Source organism: Neophocaena asiaeorientalis, unplaced genomic scaffold (genome assembly GCF_003031525.2).
Source record: "Neophocaena asiaeorientalis asiaeorientalis breed wild unplaced genomic scaffold, Neophocaena_asiaeorientalis_V1.1 scaffold747, whole genome shotgun sequence".
Lineage (NCBI taxonomy): Eukaryota > Metazoa > Chordata > Mammalia > Artiodactyla > Phocoenidae > Neophocaena > Neophocaena asiaeorientalis.
Window position 1 is genome coordinate 400,493 of NW_020172132.1, and position 13,550 is coordinate 414,042.

The 13,550-nt window shown below is 45.2% G+C and overlaps 1 protein-coding gene across 1 annotated transcript in view; it reads left to right on the top strand.

Annotated features, from left to right (window-relative positions):
- The window catches only part of SORL1 (sortilin related receptor 1), a 114,034-nt gene that overhangs the window by 27,694 nt on the left and 72,790 nt on the right, over nt 1-13,550 (top strand). Inside the window, exons 6-9 of the mRNA XM_024751966.1 lie at nt 5,388-5,566; nt 6,999-7,185; nt 10,854-10,982; nt 11,824-11,909. Coding sequence (XP_024607734.1) covers nt 5,388-5,566; nt 6,999-7,185; nt 10,854-10,982; nt 11,824-11,909 — 581 coding nt within the window. The remainder of the gene's footprint in view (nt 1-5,387; nt 5,567-6,998; nt 7,186-10,853; nt 10,983-11,823; nt 11,910-13,550) is intronic.

The following is a 13,550-nucleotide window of genomic DNA, read 5'->3' on the forward strand; positions in this document are numbered from 1 at the left end:
AGCATTTTTAAAGGCCAGGTGAGGGAGGGGCGTCACAGGGTGTGTGATCAGCCCTGCACAGTTCTCTGATTGGTTGATGATGAGGTAACAGGATGGTGCCACAGGGGTTAACATTATCATTCCTTAGGCTCCAGTAGGCTACGTGCTCATGGTCATCAAGTGGTTAACATCTTCCATTTGGTGGTGGTTTTAGCATCTGTAAAATAACACAGGAAATGTGCATCATATACTGTTATCTAGGTATGTCAGAGAGGAGCTATAGCAGAGGACCTAGGGGAGGGGGTCTGTTCCATAGGGTCCTGCTCCGTTACAGGTATAAGATAGAGGTGAGCACAGGGTGTGGGGCGGCCACAGGAGGGCCAGTAATGCTATCTGGGAGACAGGAGAAGGCTTCTGGGAGGAGAGGAAACTTGAGCTGAGACTTCAAGGGTAAAAAGCCATGTTGGATTGCCACGCCAGGTTTAGAAAGAGCTTGAGCAGAGACCAGCATGAATCAGAGTGCAAGGTGCAGCTCTTTAGTATTGACAGAATGTAAATCTCGGGATGTGTGTGAGGAATGAGGCTTGCAGAAGCTCTGTGGTCAGGGGCCAGGTCCCCTGAGGACCTTACATGCCGCACCAGAGACATTAGACTTTGCTTTTGAAATGATAGGGTCCCTCTGAGGGTTTACAAATAGGGGAGTGACATGGCTAGTGTAGAAAGATGGCTCTGGCAAGTTGAGGAGCATAAATTTAAAAGGACCAAGACTGGAGGTGAGAGATGCTGCTTAGGTGGGGACCAAGCATTTTGAGGACTAAGTGTTCAGGACCTGCTTTTTGACTAGACGGTGTTGGGGGGAGTCACAGGGCAAGATGATCATATCACTCATAGAAAAGCAGAGGAAAAGGAATTGGCCTGAAGGGCCATAGGATGAGTGCAGATGTGGACAAGTTGAACTGAAGTGGCTGTGGTATGTTCACGGGGAGATCCCCAGCAGGGATCTGGACATATTCCATCATCTGGTTCTGTCTTCCACTGCCCGTTGCAGGAATTTTCTCTCTGTCATCTGTGATGGATGATCACCCAAGTCTTTGCTTGAACAATTCTAGTGATGGGGACTTTGCCAAATCAAAAGGAGCTTCCATTTCACTTTGGACAATTTGTTGTTCATTTGTTCGTGCACTAAGTATTTATTCATCCGTTCCTTTATGAATGAAAGTTCTCAGGTCAGAGAGAGCCCAAATTCTCCTCACTCCCGTTGCTATGCAGCGGGCTCAGCTTCCAGGAGATACATCCAACAGATATTTTCTCTTCTGCCTGAAAGCCTTTCAGATGCATGAGGACCTCTCCCTGTCCTCTTCAGAGCATCTCCTATTCCATGGCAAACAGCCCCCGTTCCTTCCCTCCTGTGCTGTAGGATCCTGAATCTACACCCTCTAGCTTCTCCTTTGGGCCCTCCTCACAAAGTCAGAGGTTTAAGATGTAGAGCCCAGATCTGTACCCAGCAGCCTGAAACATGCGTCACATTGGCGTTGATACCAGCATGATCCTAGACACTCAATTTCTTTTAATAAAAACCCTAAGACAGTTTTTCTTTGCCCTATATCATTACCCTATTCTGAAATCAAGAGTTACCCTGAGAAAAGGAAACGGGATTCATTTATTGTGACTTGTGTGTGAAACAATTTGAGCTCCCAGCTCCGACTTCCTTTGTGTCTAAGTTCTCTCCAATCAACTGTTTCATACTCCATTCTTGAAACAACTTTTTCTTTTTAAGGGAAATAAAACTACTTTTTCTCATCTAGTCTTGAGATCTTTATCTGTTCTCGTGGTTCTTTTAGAGATTATTGAAAGGAGCTCTGCAATTATACCTTTAAATCTTTCAGTTCCCTAGAGTGTGCTTTATTTTGCATTCATTTTCCTTTAACTTCGTCTTTTTTTTCTGCTTTGTCCAGTTTGAAGATCATTCTCTTTAAGAAAGACAAAACCAAAATAGAAATTGACTAACTACTGCTGCCTCTTTTTCTGTCTTGCCTATTTATACCATTAACCATCAGACGGATGAGCCTATTCCATTTCTAATTCTTTTTTTTTTAATAATAGTGTTTATTTATTTTTACTTGTTGACAGTTTGCTTTATTTATTTATTTATGGCTGTGTTGGGTCTTCGTTTCTGTACGAGGGCTTTCTCTAGTTGTGGCAAGCGGGGGCCACTCTTCATCGCGGTGCGCGGGCCTCTCATTATCACCGCCTCTCTTACTGCTGAGCACAGGCTCCAGACACACAGGCTCAGTAATTGTGGCTCACGGGCCCAGTTGCTCCGCGCCATGTGGGATCTTCCCGGACCAGGGCTCAAACCCGTGTCTCCTGCATCGGCAGGCGGACTCTCAACCACTGCGCCACCAGGGGAGCCCTCCATTTCTAATTCTTTATAGGACTTGCTGGGTAACCAACCCACGTCTCACTGCTCACTAACCTACCAATTATTTTGGTCATTTGAAGCATAATCCTTGACTTATTTTGAGTTTGCGTTGTTTGGCCACTGTTTGATTACTAGCTGTAAGAATGACAGCTAGGATTAATTAACAGATTGCTACTGCTCTTTAAGTTTTTGCCCTTGGTTAATATGACTCTTCTCTCATCTTGAATATGTTTTTTTTTAAAGTCTGAGCTCATCAAGGACCTTTCTCTCCAGCCACACATTTGTGTTTTAAATCGAGTGTCTACCACTGCTTCACTTATTTAGTGTATCTTTGGTTATATCATGTTACTATTATATTATAGTCCCATCTTCTTGAGAGCTTTGGTCGTGAGATTAGGTCTATACTTCTGTTTGAACGTTTTAAATTCTCCATTCCTAAGGGCTGGGGCCCTACGTCCTCTTTCACGACTATTAGGCGTATAAAGATGGCTTGGTTTGTTTTCTTGCAAGGTTCTTGTCACTTTCACTTCACCAGCACAAGTTCTCCTCTGGAGGTCAGAATTTGGTCCAGAACAGATGTTCCCTTAACTTTTGCAGTTGATAATGTGACTACCATGTCTCCAAAATTTTGAAAAAGCACTGTTTTTTAAATGCACAGTTTATTCTTAGGTTCAGGGCTGTACTCGGCCATGCACCTGCTTTTTTTTTTTTTTTTTTTTTTAAACATCTTTATTGGGGTATAATTGCTTTACAATGGTGTGTTAGTTTCTGCTTTATAACAAAGTGAATCAGCTATACATATACATATGATCCCATATGTCTTCCCTCTTGCGTCTCCCTCCCTCCCACTCTCCCCATCCCACCCTTGCAGGCTGTCACAATGCACCGAGCTAATATCCCTGCATGCACCTGCTTTTTAGTCTCATTAATATGTTATGGTCAGAGTCTGCTGGGGACTTCTCAAGAAATGGGATGATTCATTTCCTGAGGTTATCTCGCGTTCGAGGAGCTGTTAAGTAGAATTACCTAGGCAATGTGCAAATAGGCAGACTTCCGGCATTATCACACGGATAGCTCCCATCATGTCTGGTTGATAGGCTGACTCCGCTGGTTCAGTTTGCTTTAAAGATGGCACTAAGCCATTCGCTCATCACCCTGCTACAAGAAAGAGATTGAATGAGTTACCTTATCCCCGTACCTGCTTCAGAGATAGCTTAAACCAAAAGCATATCAGCCAGAAGAGAATTTCTCCTCTTAGGAAGATCTGTGGAGGAGATTACTTAGTCCCCATTGCCCTGTAGCCCCACCACTAGGTTTAACCCATAGCACTTCTTGCAGAAGTACCAATTTTAGTAATCTCAAGACAAGAGGAAGTGTTTGGATTGAATGATGTTGTAAAAAGAACTACATCAAGTATTAAGATCCTGAGTGAGTAAAACTAATATCTCAAAAACATGGGAAAAGTGAAAGAAAAGTTTTGTATATAATTTGGATTTGAGAGACCCAGTAGCTCTGTGACCCTCATGAACCCCCTCTTAATTGAGTGGTTTCTCATGGTGAGCATCTCACCAGCTTACTGGCTGATGAAGCAAATACCAGGCACACTTTCCTCTCCTTCTCCTCTTCGATACAAAAGATAATTTGAAATCAATACAGTTACTAAAGTGCTGCTTTTTTTTTTTTTCTCAAGGGCTTTCTCTCTCGTTCTGATGTAGTCTGTCTTGGAGACTTCTCTCCGGACACACTTTCCTCCAACTTTTTAATTTTTAAGACTATGGGAAGAGTTGGAAAAATTGTATAAAAATTACTCACGTGACCTTCCCCTATAGCTCCCTTAATCACCAATTGTTAACATTTTGTCCGTTTGCTCTGCTTTTGCCATCTATCCTGTCTGTCATCTTTCTATCCATCCATCCGTCCAGCCATCCATCTGTGCAGCCACCCTTTTTTTTTTGGGAATCATTTGAAAGAAACTTGCAGCTCTTGGGCCCCTTTATAGCCAAATACTTAAACATACACATATCTCCAGGAAGTCAGCGTATTTTCCTGCGCTATCAGAATGCCATTATCACGCCCAAGAAAATGATCATGAACTCAGTATTACTTATAGACTATTATATTTTCTCAGTTGTCCTTTACTATTTGTAGCTGCTGTTTTTTTTTTTTTTCTAATCCAGGATTCAGTCCATGTTTACATATCGCATTTGGTTATTATACCTCTTTAGTCTCTTTCAGTCTGTAACAAGCCCTCTGCCTCTTGTTGGTTGGTTTCTCATGGCCTTGATGTTTTGAAGAATCCAGACCAGTTGTCATGTAGAAAGTTCCGCATTCTGCATTTGTCCAGTCGCATGGAATAGTAGTGCCTAGATGATGTGGTATCCTCAGTGCTTTATCCAGGAGGTACACGATGTCAGGTTGAGCCACTGTGAGTGATGCTAAGTTTGTCGAGGGCTGTACCTCAGATTGTCCGCTGTAAATTACGTATCCCCCTTTGCAGTGAGTGTGAGTTTATATCTTTAGACCGTGTGAGCACTCTGGTCCTCTTGTCTGACTCGGTTGTTACAGTGGGGAGGTTATAGTACAGTCGCTTTTCTCATCCTGTCATTGTTTTCAACATTTATTAGGTAGCAGTGTAGTATAATAAAAAAGAATTCCCTCCTCCCTTTCTCTTCCTGTTTGGTATCATTTAGAGACCCATGGCCTCTTTTCATTCAGTGTATTATCTGTTACCATCATTTCTCTTTGTTAAGTTCATATTTTCCCAGACTGGCCAGTTGGTGGCTCCCATGTCCTTTTGGGTCATCCGCATCCATCTGTGAGCACTTCCCCCCTTTCTGGCACAACCTTAAACTTGCCCAGCTTTAGCCCAGTATCAGCCACTTCTCCAAGGAGCCCTGGTTCCTCTTACAGATGAATGTTATCTGGAAACCAAGCTCTTGCCCCAGAGACTTTAACCGCAAGGATCCTTTTACTTGCATTTGGGCAGGTACAGCACCAACGAAGGGGAGACCTGGAAAACATTCATCTTCTCCGAGAAGCCGGTGTTTGTGTACGGGCTCCTCACGGAGCCCGGCGAGAAGAGCACTGTCTTCACCATCTTTGGCTCCAACAAAGAGAACATCCACAGCTGGCTGATCCTCCAGGTCAATGCCACGGATGCCTTGGGTAAGCTGCTGCCTCCTCGGCCCTTTGCATGGAAATACCTATTGAGCAAAGCATCAGCTTAGATACTGTGCCCTGGGAAGAGTTTGTGATCCACTGAAGAAGATGGGCACATATGCAGTAAGTGAATGAGAGATTCAGAGGCAGTTGCTCGGGCAGTTGTTAATAGGGCCACACGTTGTCTTTTGTATCCTCATTTCCTGTGCGGTCACGGGCACAGGGCAGGTTTACGTATGTGTGTGCTGAACATGTGAATGAATGAATGCTTGGAAAACATACTTCCAAATTAGCAGTTCCAGTTTGGCAAATTCAGTGGGTAACTACTACTAGTGATGCAGGGTCCTCTCAGAGCTGTCTGGGGTCTCATCACCATCTGCTAGCCCAGACCCAGGACCTGTACATAAGCGAGCAGGGAGAGTGAACTTCTTTATCATACTTCTTCCTTCCTCACCCCCGTGCAACCCTGCCCTCGGCAACTTCTCTGCTTTGGCTGACATTGGGTTCAGTTTGCACTCGTTGAAATCCTTCTCATGGATCAGATGCACTTGACTGCTAATCCCAACCAAAAGATCTCTCCCCTCTTCTCTGTGTCCCTAGCGTACGTGTACTCATCACACCTTGAATTACAAATTTGTGTCTGTCACTCTGGGTGTGTCCTCTCCCATCAACTAGATCATGGGTCTTTAGACACAAGAACCTGCCCTGTGCATATTTATATTCTACCCACTGGACGGCCTGATAACCTTATTGTCAGTAAGGGTTTAATAAATGCTTGCTGATTGGAATGGTGTTGAGTTGGCAGTAGTTCGTCAATTTCAGCATTTAATCTGACCAAAGACACACATATGAAAAAGACGTAAACTACCAGTATAGACATTGGTGTACTTTGGAATTCCTGCAGAAACCACTCTACTTAAATTTCGAGTGGATGTGGGTAGATGGAATGGCGGTCCAGGTTGTCTGACCAATTCTCAGCCTCCTTTCATGAAGATCCCATACCTTCCGAGCAGTGGGCCATACTTCCAGATGCGTCCACGCTGCCTCGGGAAGCAGGCAAGGGACAGTACTCCTGAGTGATACCATCTCTCAGGGATTCAGCCTCTACCTAACTTCCTGGAGATAAACGCCTCTGGGCACCTATTTCTAAAGGAAACTGCAGAATCTGCTGAAATCTTTCAGAAGTGTAGACAGTGAGCACCAAAGATGCTTGCTTCTTCCCATCTTTCTCAGATGCACGTCCGTGTTTCAGGGGACACCAGGGGGCTGCTGCCCGGCCTCAGAGCCGGCTGATTAGAGGGGTGGGCTGGCTCCGGAGGCCTGCACACCTCCTGGGCAGTAACGGGAGGCACGGGAAGTGGGTGGCTGGGCTGCGGGGCGGGCAGGACAGGAAACCCTGCGTGGGTCTGCCTGTAATGCTGTATTTCTTCCTCCTCAGGGGTTCCCTGCACAGAGAACGACTACAAGCTGTGGTCCCCGTCTGATGAGCGGGGCAGCGAGTGTCTGCTAGGGCACAAGACTGTTTTCAAACGAAGGATCCCCCACGCCACGTGCTTTAACGGAGAAGACTTCGACCGGCCGGTGGTCCTGTCCAACTGCTCCTGTACCCGCCAGGACTATGAATGGTGGGTTCTACATCCATGCCAGGGACTGAGTTCTATTCTGGTCACTCACCGGTGTGGGAAACAGACTAGGACGTGGTCCCTTCCCCTGAAGAAAGGGAGGGAATCATAGGAAACAAATATTTATTAAGCATCTCTTACGAGCCCGGAACCGTGCTAGGCACTGTTTATGCAGGTTATTCCATTTAGTTGTTACAGCCGTGTGATGCGGTGGAGGTGTGACACCCAGGCAAGTTGCAGTGGTTTATGCAGGAGTAGATCACTCTGGGATTTGTTTCTACGAGGGCAGCCCAAGAAAGGAACATGCTGAAGGTTCGATGGTAGATAACTCCTTTTTTGTTAGGAGCCCTATTCTAGAGGGAATTTGTTTCTTTATCTGAAACGAGGGGGGGTTGGTGTTTTTTATATATATATATATATATATATATATACACATATATATATATATTTGTATATTCATTAGTCCTTGAGTAAAATATCCAAGGCACTGCTTGACATTGTGGAAGAAATGACGTGCGCACAAATCATTGTAACAGGAGACGGGAAGATGCAGGTACCTTGGAGGAGGAACAGGTGCTTTTACTGGGATTATTGATAGGAAAGAGGAGACTGGGATTTGCTGCTGGGGAATCAGGAAATCTCTGGAGGCAACACTGTTTGAGATGGGCTTTAAGGAAGAAGCATCTGGATGTGTGACTGGAGTGTTCTAGGAAGACGCAGCGGCAGCGTGAAGGTGTGGAAACAGGAAAGTGTAGCTGGTGGTTTAGTTTGGATGTCTTGTTGGGTGTACGACTGGGGGTCAGTGAGTGGAGATGAGGCTGAAAAGAGGGAGACTACGGTGGGGTGGAGACTTGGGCGTGGACCATATTCTGTAAGCAGGAGGATGTCTTTGGAGGCTTTTGAGGAGAGTTGATGACCAGAACAGAGCTTAGCTTTAGGAAGATGATGCTAGCAGTAGAGACATAGGGTCTCAGAGCCCGTAGACAATCCCCCAGGTCTGTGATCCAGCATGAAGTCATTCCAGATTTGCAGGGCTCTCGGTAGAGCACGGGTACTGATCATAAGCACATAACTCATTTTTCAGTGGTTGCCGAAGCATAAAGAAACCAAAGGTTGCTTTGGGAAGCCACACTTATCTTGACTAAAGCCAGAAACCTTGGATGTGTTCTAGTCCAGAGGTGGGAACAGGGCCACAGAGTAAACGTTTTAGGCTTCGCAGGCCATGTGGTCTCCGTTGCAGCTACTCAGCTCTGCCTATGTATCGAGATTGCCGCCTAGATGAATGGGCATGGCCGTGACCCGATAAAGTTTTATTTACAAAACAGCCAACCAGATTCAGGCAGTTCCGGTCCTAGACCAGTGCTTCGGAAACTTGAAGGTGCGTGTGAATCATCTTGGATCTCATTAAAATGCAAGTCCTGACTTGGTTGTCCTGGGGCCCTGCAGTCGCCCAGGCTCCAGGTGACCCCGAGGCTGCTTCTCTGCAGAGCTCCCCTCAGAGCAGCAGGGCTTTAGACAGCTGAAGACGAGCATCCTCTCCGAAAGCCGTGTGGTCCTAAGATAACAACGTAGACGCTTTCATGGCAGAAGCACAGAGCTGTTCAATGTTCCCAGTGATGTCCGCTCAGTGCCCCTCTGCTGCCTTCTGCCCTGCCTTAGAGAACCCTAAATGGTAATGCCAATCGGAGGGATTTTGCTGGTCTGAGGTATCCCTGCCAACTGGATTGAGACTTTGGGGACCCTGGTCATGGAAAAGATAACGAGCCCTCTCTCCTCCCTCTTTTATCCCCGTTAAATACTTGAAAATAAGACAAAATGAAGAATATGTGAGAAAATCTGACAAATCTTGATTTTTTTTTTGATGAACACTATTATGCTTGTTTTTCTCTAAAATCATCATCGTTTTTCTCTAAAATCCCCCCAAAACAGCAACAGCAACAACCAAAAGCAAAAGCCAGGTGCCTGGCCCCCCATGGGTCCACCACACCCACTCAGCTAAAAGCCACTGGAGGCTGAGACCAGGAAACGGCCTGCCCCACCCCTCTTGGGCTTTGGGCCAGATGGGATTGTGGGATGATGACCATGCAAACGGTGAAGGGTGTGTTTCAGGGCATCCTGTAGTTGCCCTGTTTGCTGTAGCTTCTAGAAAGGAACCAGCCTGACTGCATGGCTCTTGGAAAGGTTTGGTGGCACTGACCTGTGGCAGTGGGGAGGGCAGGGTCTGGACATGGACATGAAGAGAGGAAGTGAGAATCGGCGAGCTCCCAGTGTCTGTCCATTGGTCCTGCTCCTGAGGGACAGCTGTACTTACTTCCAACAGTCCTTTCGGGCCTCCCTGGGAAGCACAGTTACTTGCCTGTATGTTCCCTGATTTCAGGAGTAGTTTCTTTTACATCTTTATATTCCCCCAGGTTGCCAATAAGAGTGTTTTTCAAACTCTTGACTGCAACTCCTAGTAAGCAGTGTATTTTATAGTGTGATCCTGTACCTACACATATTTGTGTATGTAGACACGTACACACATCTATGTAAACAGAAGTTTTATGAGGTAAGATTTACTTTCAAGTGCGATGAATTTTGCAATTTCTTTGTGAGAGGGGGAGGAAGCAGGTCTGGACCCTCCAATATGCTTTCACAGCCCACTAGGTCATGACCCATAGTTTGAAAAAACTGCCCAAGAAGAGTACTTTGCCATTGGAGTAATTAATGCTCTGCTTAGTCCCCCAAAAGGTTTAAAGCAGCCATTCCGTAGAAATTTACCGGATTTAATGAATGGAACGTGTTTGGTACAGTAATAAAACTGCTCCCTTCTGAAAAATGCTCTACAGGGTGCTAAATGTGGACTGTCATGTAATATGTACACGAACCACTTTGCCCTGTACCTGTTAATACTTTTCCTGCAGTAGGTGTTATACTTGATAGAGTAAATGAAGGCTTTTCGGTAAAGCACATCGACATGGAAAGTCCCACTGGATTACGAGTTTATGGTTTGGGCCAGACCTTGGCAAGTACAGCTGCCTCGTTTTAGAGCCGTCCACTCACGCAGACAAGGGCAGGGCCAAGACTAGACCTGGGACCCCTGCTTCCTACCCCAGGGCTCTGCCTGGCTAGCTGGCCAGTGTGGAAGAGATGTGGTCCCCAAATTGCAGAAGGTCTGGGTCCCGAAGTGCACGAGGAGGCCCCCACGGTGATTTTAGGGAGAAGGTGGACATGCTCTTAAATAACATTGAATCCTTAGTTTAGAAAAAAGACGGTTCCTTTAAATTTCTCTTTTAATCCTTCCAGTCATGTCAAGGAGAAAGTCTCACTGGGTGCTAGTAATTCTTCACATTTGCCAATTGCTTTTAACAAACAGAGGGCAGGCCCAGAGTCTCTGGACAGGGAACTGGGTCCAGCTAAAAAAAGTCAGTATTATTTTGTCTCTGGCATCATGATCTGTCTCGTTTCTGTCTATTTATGGCATATACGATAATGGTTTTCCAATTACGACTCCGTTATAAAGTTTCTTTTGAAAATGCATTAGTGTAAAATAGTGAGTATTCGTTAAAGGGACATGTTGAGTAACTTACAATACAGGTGGTGGGCAGTAGGGTGGATGTCGCCAGGGAGGGTCCCAAAATACCTGAAGTGTGTCAACCAGCGGTCTTACCGATCCCCAATTGCCTTTTCAGTGACTTTGGCTTCAAGATGAGTGAAGATTTGTTATTAGAGGTTTGTGTTCCGGATCCTGAGTTTTCTGGGAAGTCGCACTCCCCTCCCGTGCCTTGTCCTGTGGGTTCTGCTTACAGGAGAACCAGAGGGTACGTCTCACAGAGGTTGCCATGTCTGGGACACGGCGGGTCTGCACTTGGTATGGAGAGCACAGAGGACCGACCACCTGGGTTCCTTTCATACTCTAAATGCCAGAATTCCAAGGTAGCAGGTTTCAGGTAGCTTGGGGAATATTTAAAACTGTGACGTTTGCAAACTCGTCTCCCCACCCTAGCCCCCTGTGGAAAAAAATGCAAGTCTGTAAGCGTCTCTGCAACTCCAGTTGTTTCTTAAGTCATAAACTTCAGCCAGTGCACGTCTTCAGAGCATTGTGTTGAAGAGATACAGTTGACTCTTGAACAATACACATTTGAAATGCATGTAAGGTCCACTTACATGTGGAGTTTCTTCAGTAAATATAATACCTGTATTTTCATTGTACTTTTAAGTTCAGGTGGGGGAAAGTTTGTGTTCGATGAGAGATCACAGTATGTAGAATCAAAAGAACTAGGGTTCTAATCCTGATTCTACTCAGACTATTCGAGTTCCTGCCTTTGGGCGAGTCATTTATGAATTCCTTTGATTTTGAGGTGGAGGTAGCAGTACTACGTGGATTTTTACCTGTAGTGGTGGGGGGTTGGTCAGTGCCCCTAACCCTGGAGCTGTTCAAGGGTCATCGGTATGTGTGAAACTCTCGCCTGGGACAGTGCTCCAAATTGTCTGTGCTACCTCATTTATTTACAGGCAGAAGCAGTTCAGAATGATTCAATTCCTTCTTCTTGCTGTATAGGAAAATGAATAGATAAGCTGTACTGTCCATGGATGGGTAAATGTTCCTTTATGACTATTCTTTGATGTTTCTGACCTCTTACTCTTGGGTGGGGGTGACAGCTATCGGAAGATTTCTGGGGACACCTGCAGTGGAGGAGATGTTGAAGTACGCCTGGAAGGAGAGCTGGTGCCGTGTCCTTTGGCAGGTGAGACGTGGTTTCTTCCCTTTGTCTTGTCGAGACATTGTTGAAGCATTCCCGTGATCTCACCTGGCTCTTCAGACTTCCTGGAGAGAAAGGATGGGTATCTCAGAGCTCCCGTTTCCCCCTAAGCATGGTATCCAAACAACATTTCTTTATAACCTTATGTTTTTATAGGAACGGAAGACATTTTCGGAGGGAAATCCCTTTTGTTCATTGAAAAATACTTACTTGGCATCTGTTGTATTCTAGGCGTGGGGGGCTGAGGGCACCCTTAGGCCTTCTGTGTGTTCCTTGATCTGTTTGTTTGTCATAGAAAGAGACTCATGGCTTTCTGGGAAATAGCTAAGTGATCTATCTTAATTTTTATAACAATAATTATGACTAATATTTTTATGGAATTTTACACATTTTAATGTACTTTTCCATGCATTATCAGTTTAGTCCTTAGAACTACCCAGTGAAGCAGATATTATTAGCTCCATTTTTTTTTTTAATATGAGGAAGTGTGTTCAGAGGAGAGAGTTAAACAATTTATTTGAGGTCACACATCTGGTAAGTGACAGAGCTAGAATTCAGACTCCAAGCCTCATGCTCTTGTTCGGCCATCACTCAAGTGGCATGTGAGCGCCATTCCCGTTCTTTGAGGTGATCACGTGCCTGCTTATCGGGGGAAACTTTTACAGCAAGCGCACATGCTATAAAGGTATAATGTGCTCCAAACATTTCAAGTTGATTTGGTGGTGATAGCAGATGTTGAGGTATTTGTAATATAGACGTGAAATTATGATACCTTAACAAAGAGCTAATCTCTTAGCATCTTTCCTTTCCTTGCTCCGTTTCTAGTCTTTTTCATGTAGGGCTTCTCTTCCCTCTGAGCCCTCCCTCCTGCTCATGCCTCTCGGGGAAGGTGCGTGACTGGAGCTGGCTCCATTGGTGGTGGTGGCGTCTGATGGAACAGCCATCAGCGCCAAAGGAAGCGTGAGCGAACAGCCTCGTCCTCTGCGGGCAGGGAAGAGCAGCCCTCTGCTTTGCTCACTGCTCGCCAGTTTGCCCTGGTGTTTTTCATGCTAAGCTCATTAGTCCCTTAATTTAATCTTCCATCATTACTGAGTAATTAACATCCCTCACTGTGGAGACTTCAAAAGAACATGGCTTCCGCAGATTCCCACAAATGAGCAGATAATATTCAAACAGTCCCCTCACGAGAGCTGTTATTGATGAGGGCTTGGGTTTGAGTGATCGCTCTTAAGGGGCTGGAGTAGGTACTTTGGTAATAAATATTTCTGAAGGTAATTCAGCGAGGGACAAAACAGTTTGTTTAAAACTGTCTAAACTGGTAGGAAAGCTATTTTCTCTTCTGATACGAGAAGATAGAATAGGGAATGAAGTGGAAAAATCTCATTTGTAGTGTAGGCCACCTCCTAAATGATTTTTTTTTTTTTTTTTTGGAAAGCATGGAATAGAAGGCAAGGATGTACCAAGAAAGGAAAAGATGGTTTTATAGGGCTAATGTGGAACCATAATATGTTTGCAAAGATGAGGTAATCTGGTCGTCTGGAAGGATTTTTAAAAGTGAAGTAATTTTTCTTCCTTTGAGATTAGGATAATAACGCACATCTCTAGGCTGGGCTCATGTATGGCTGG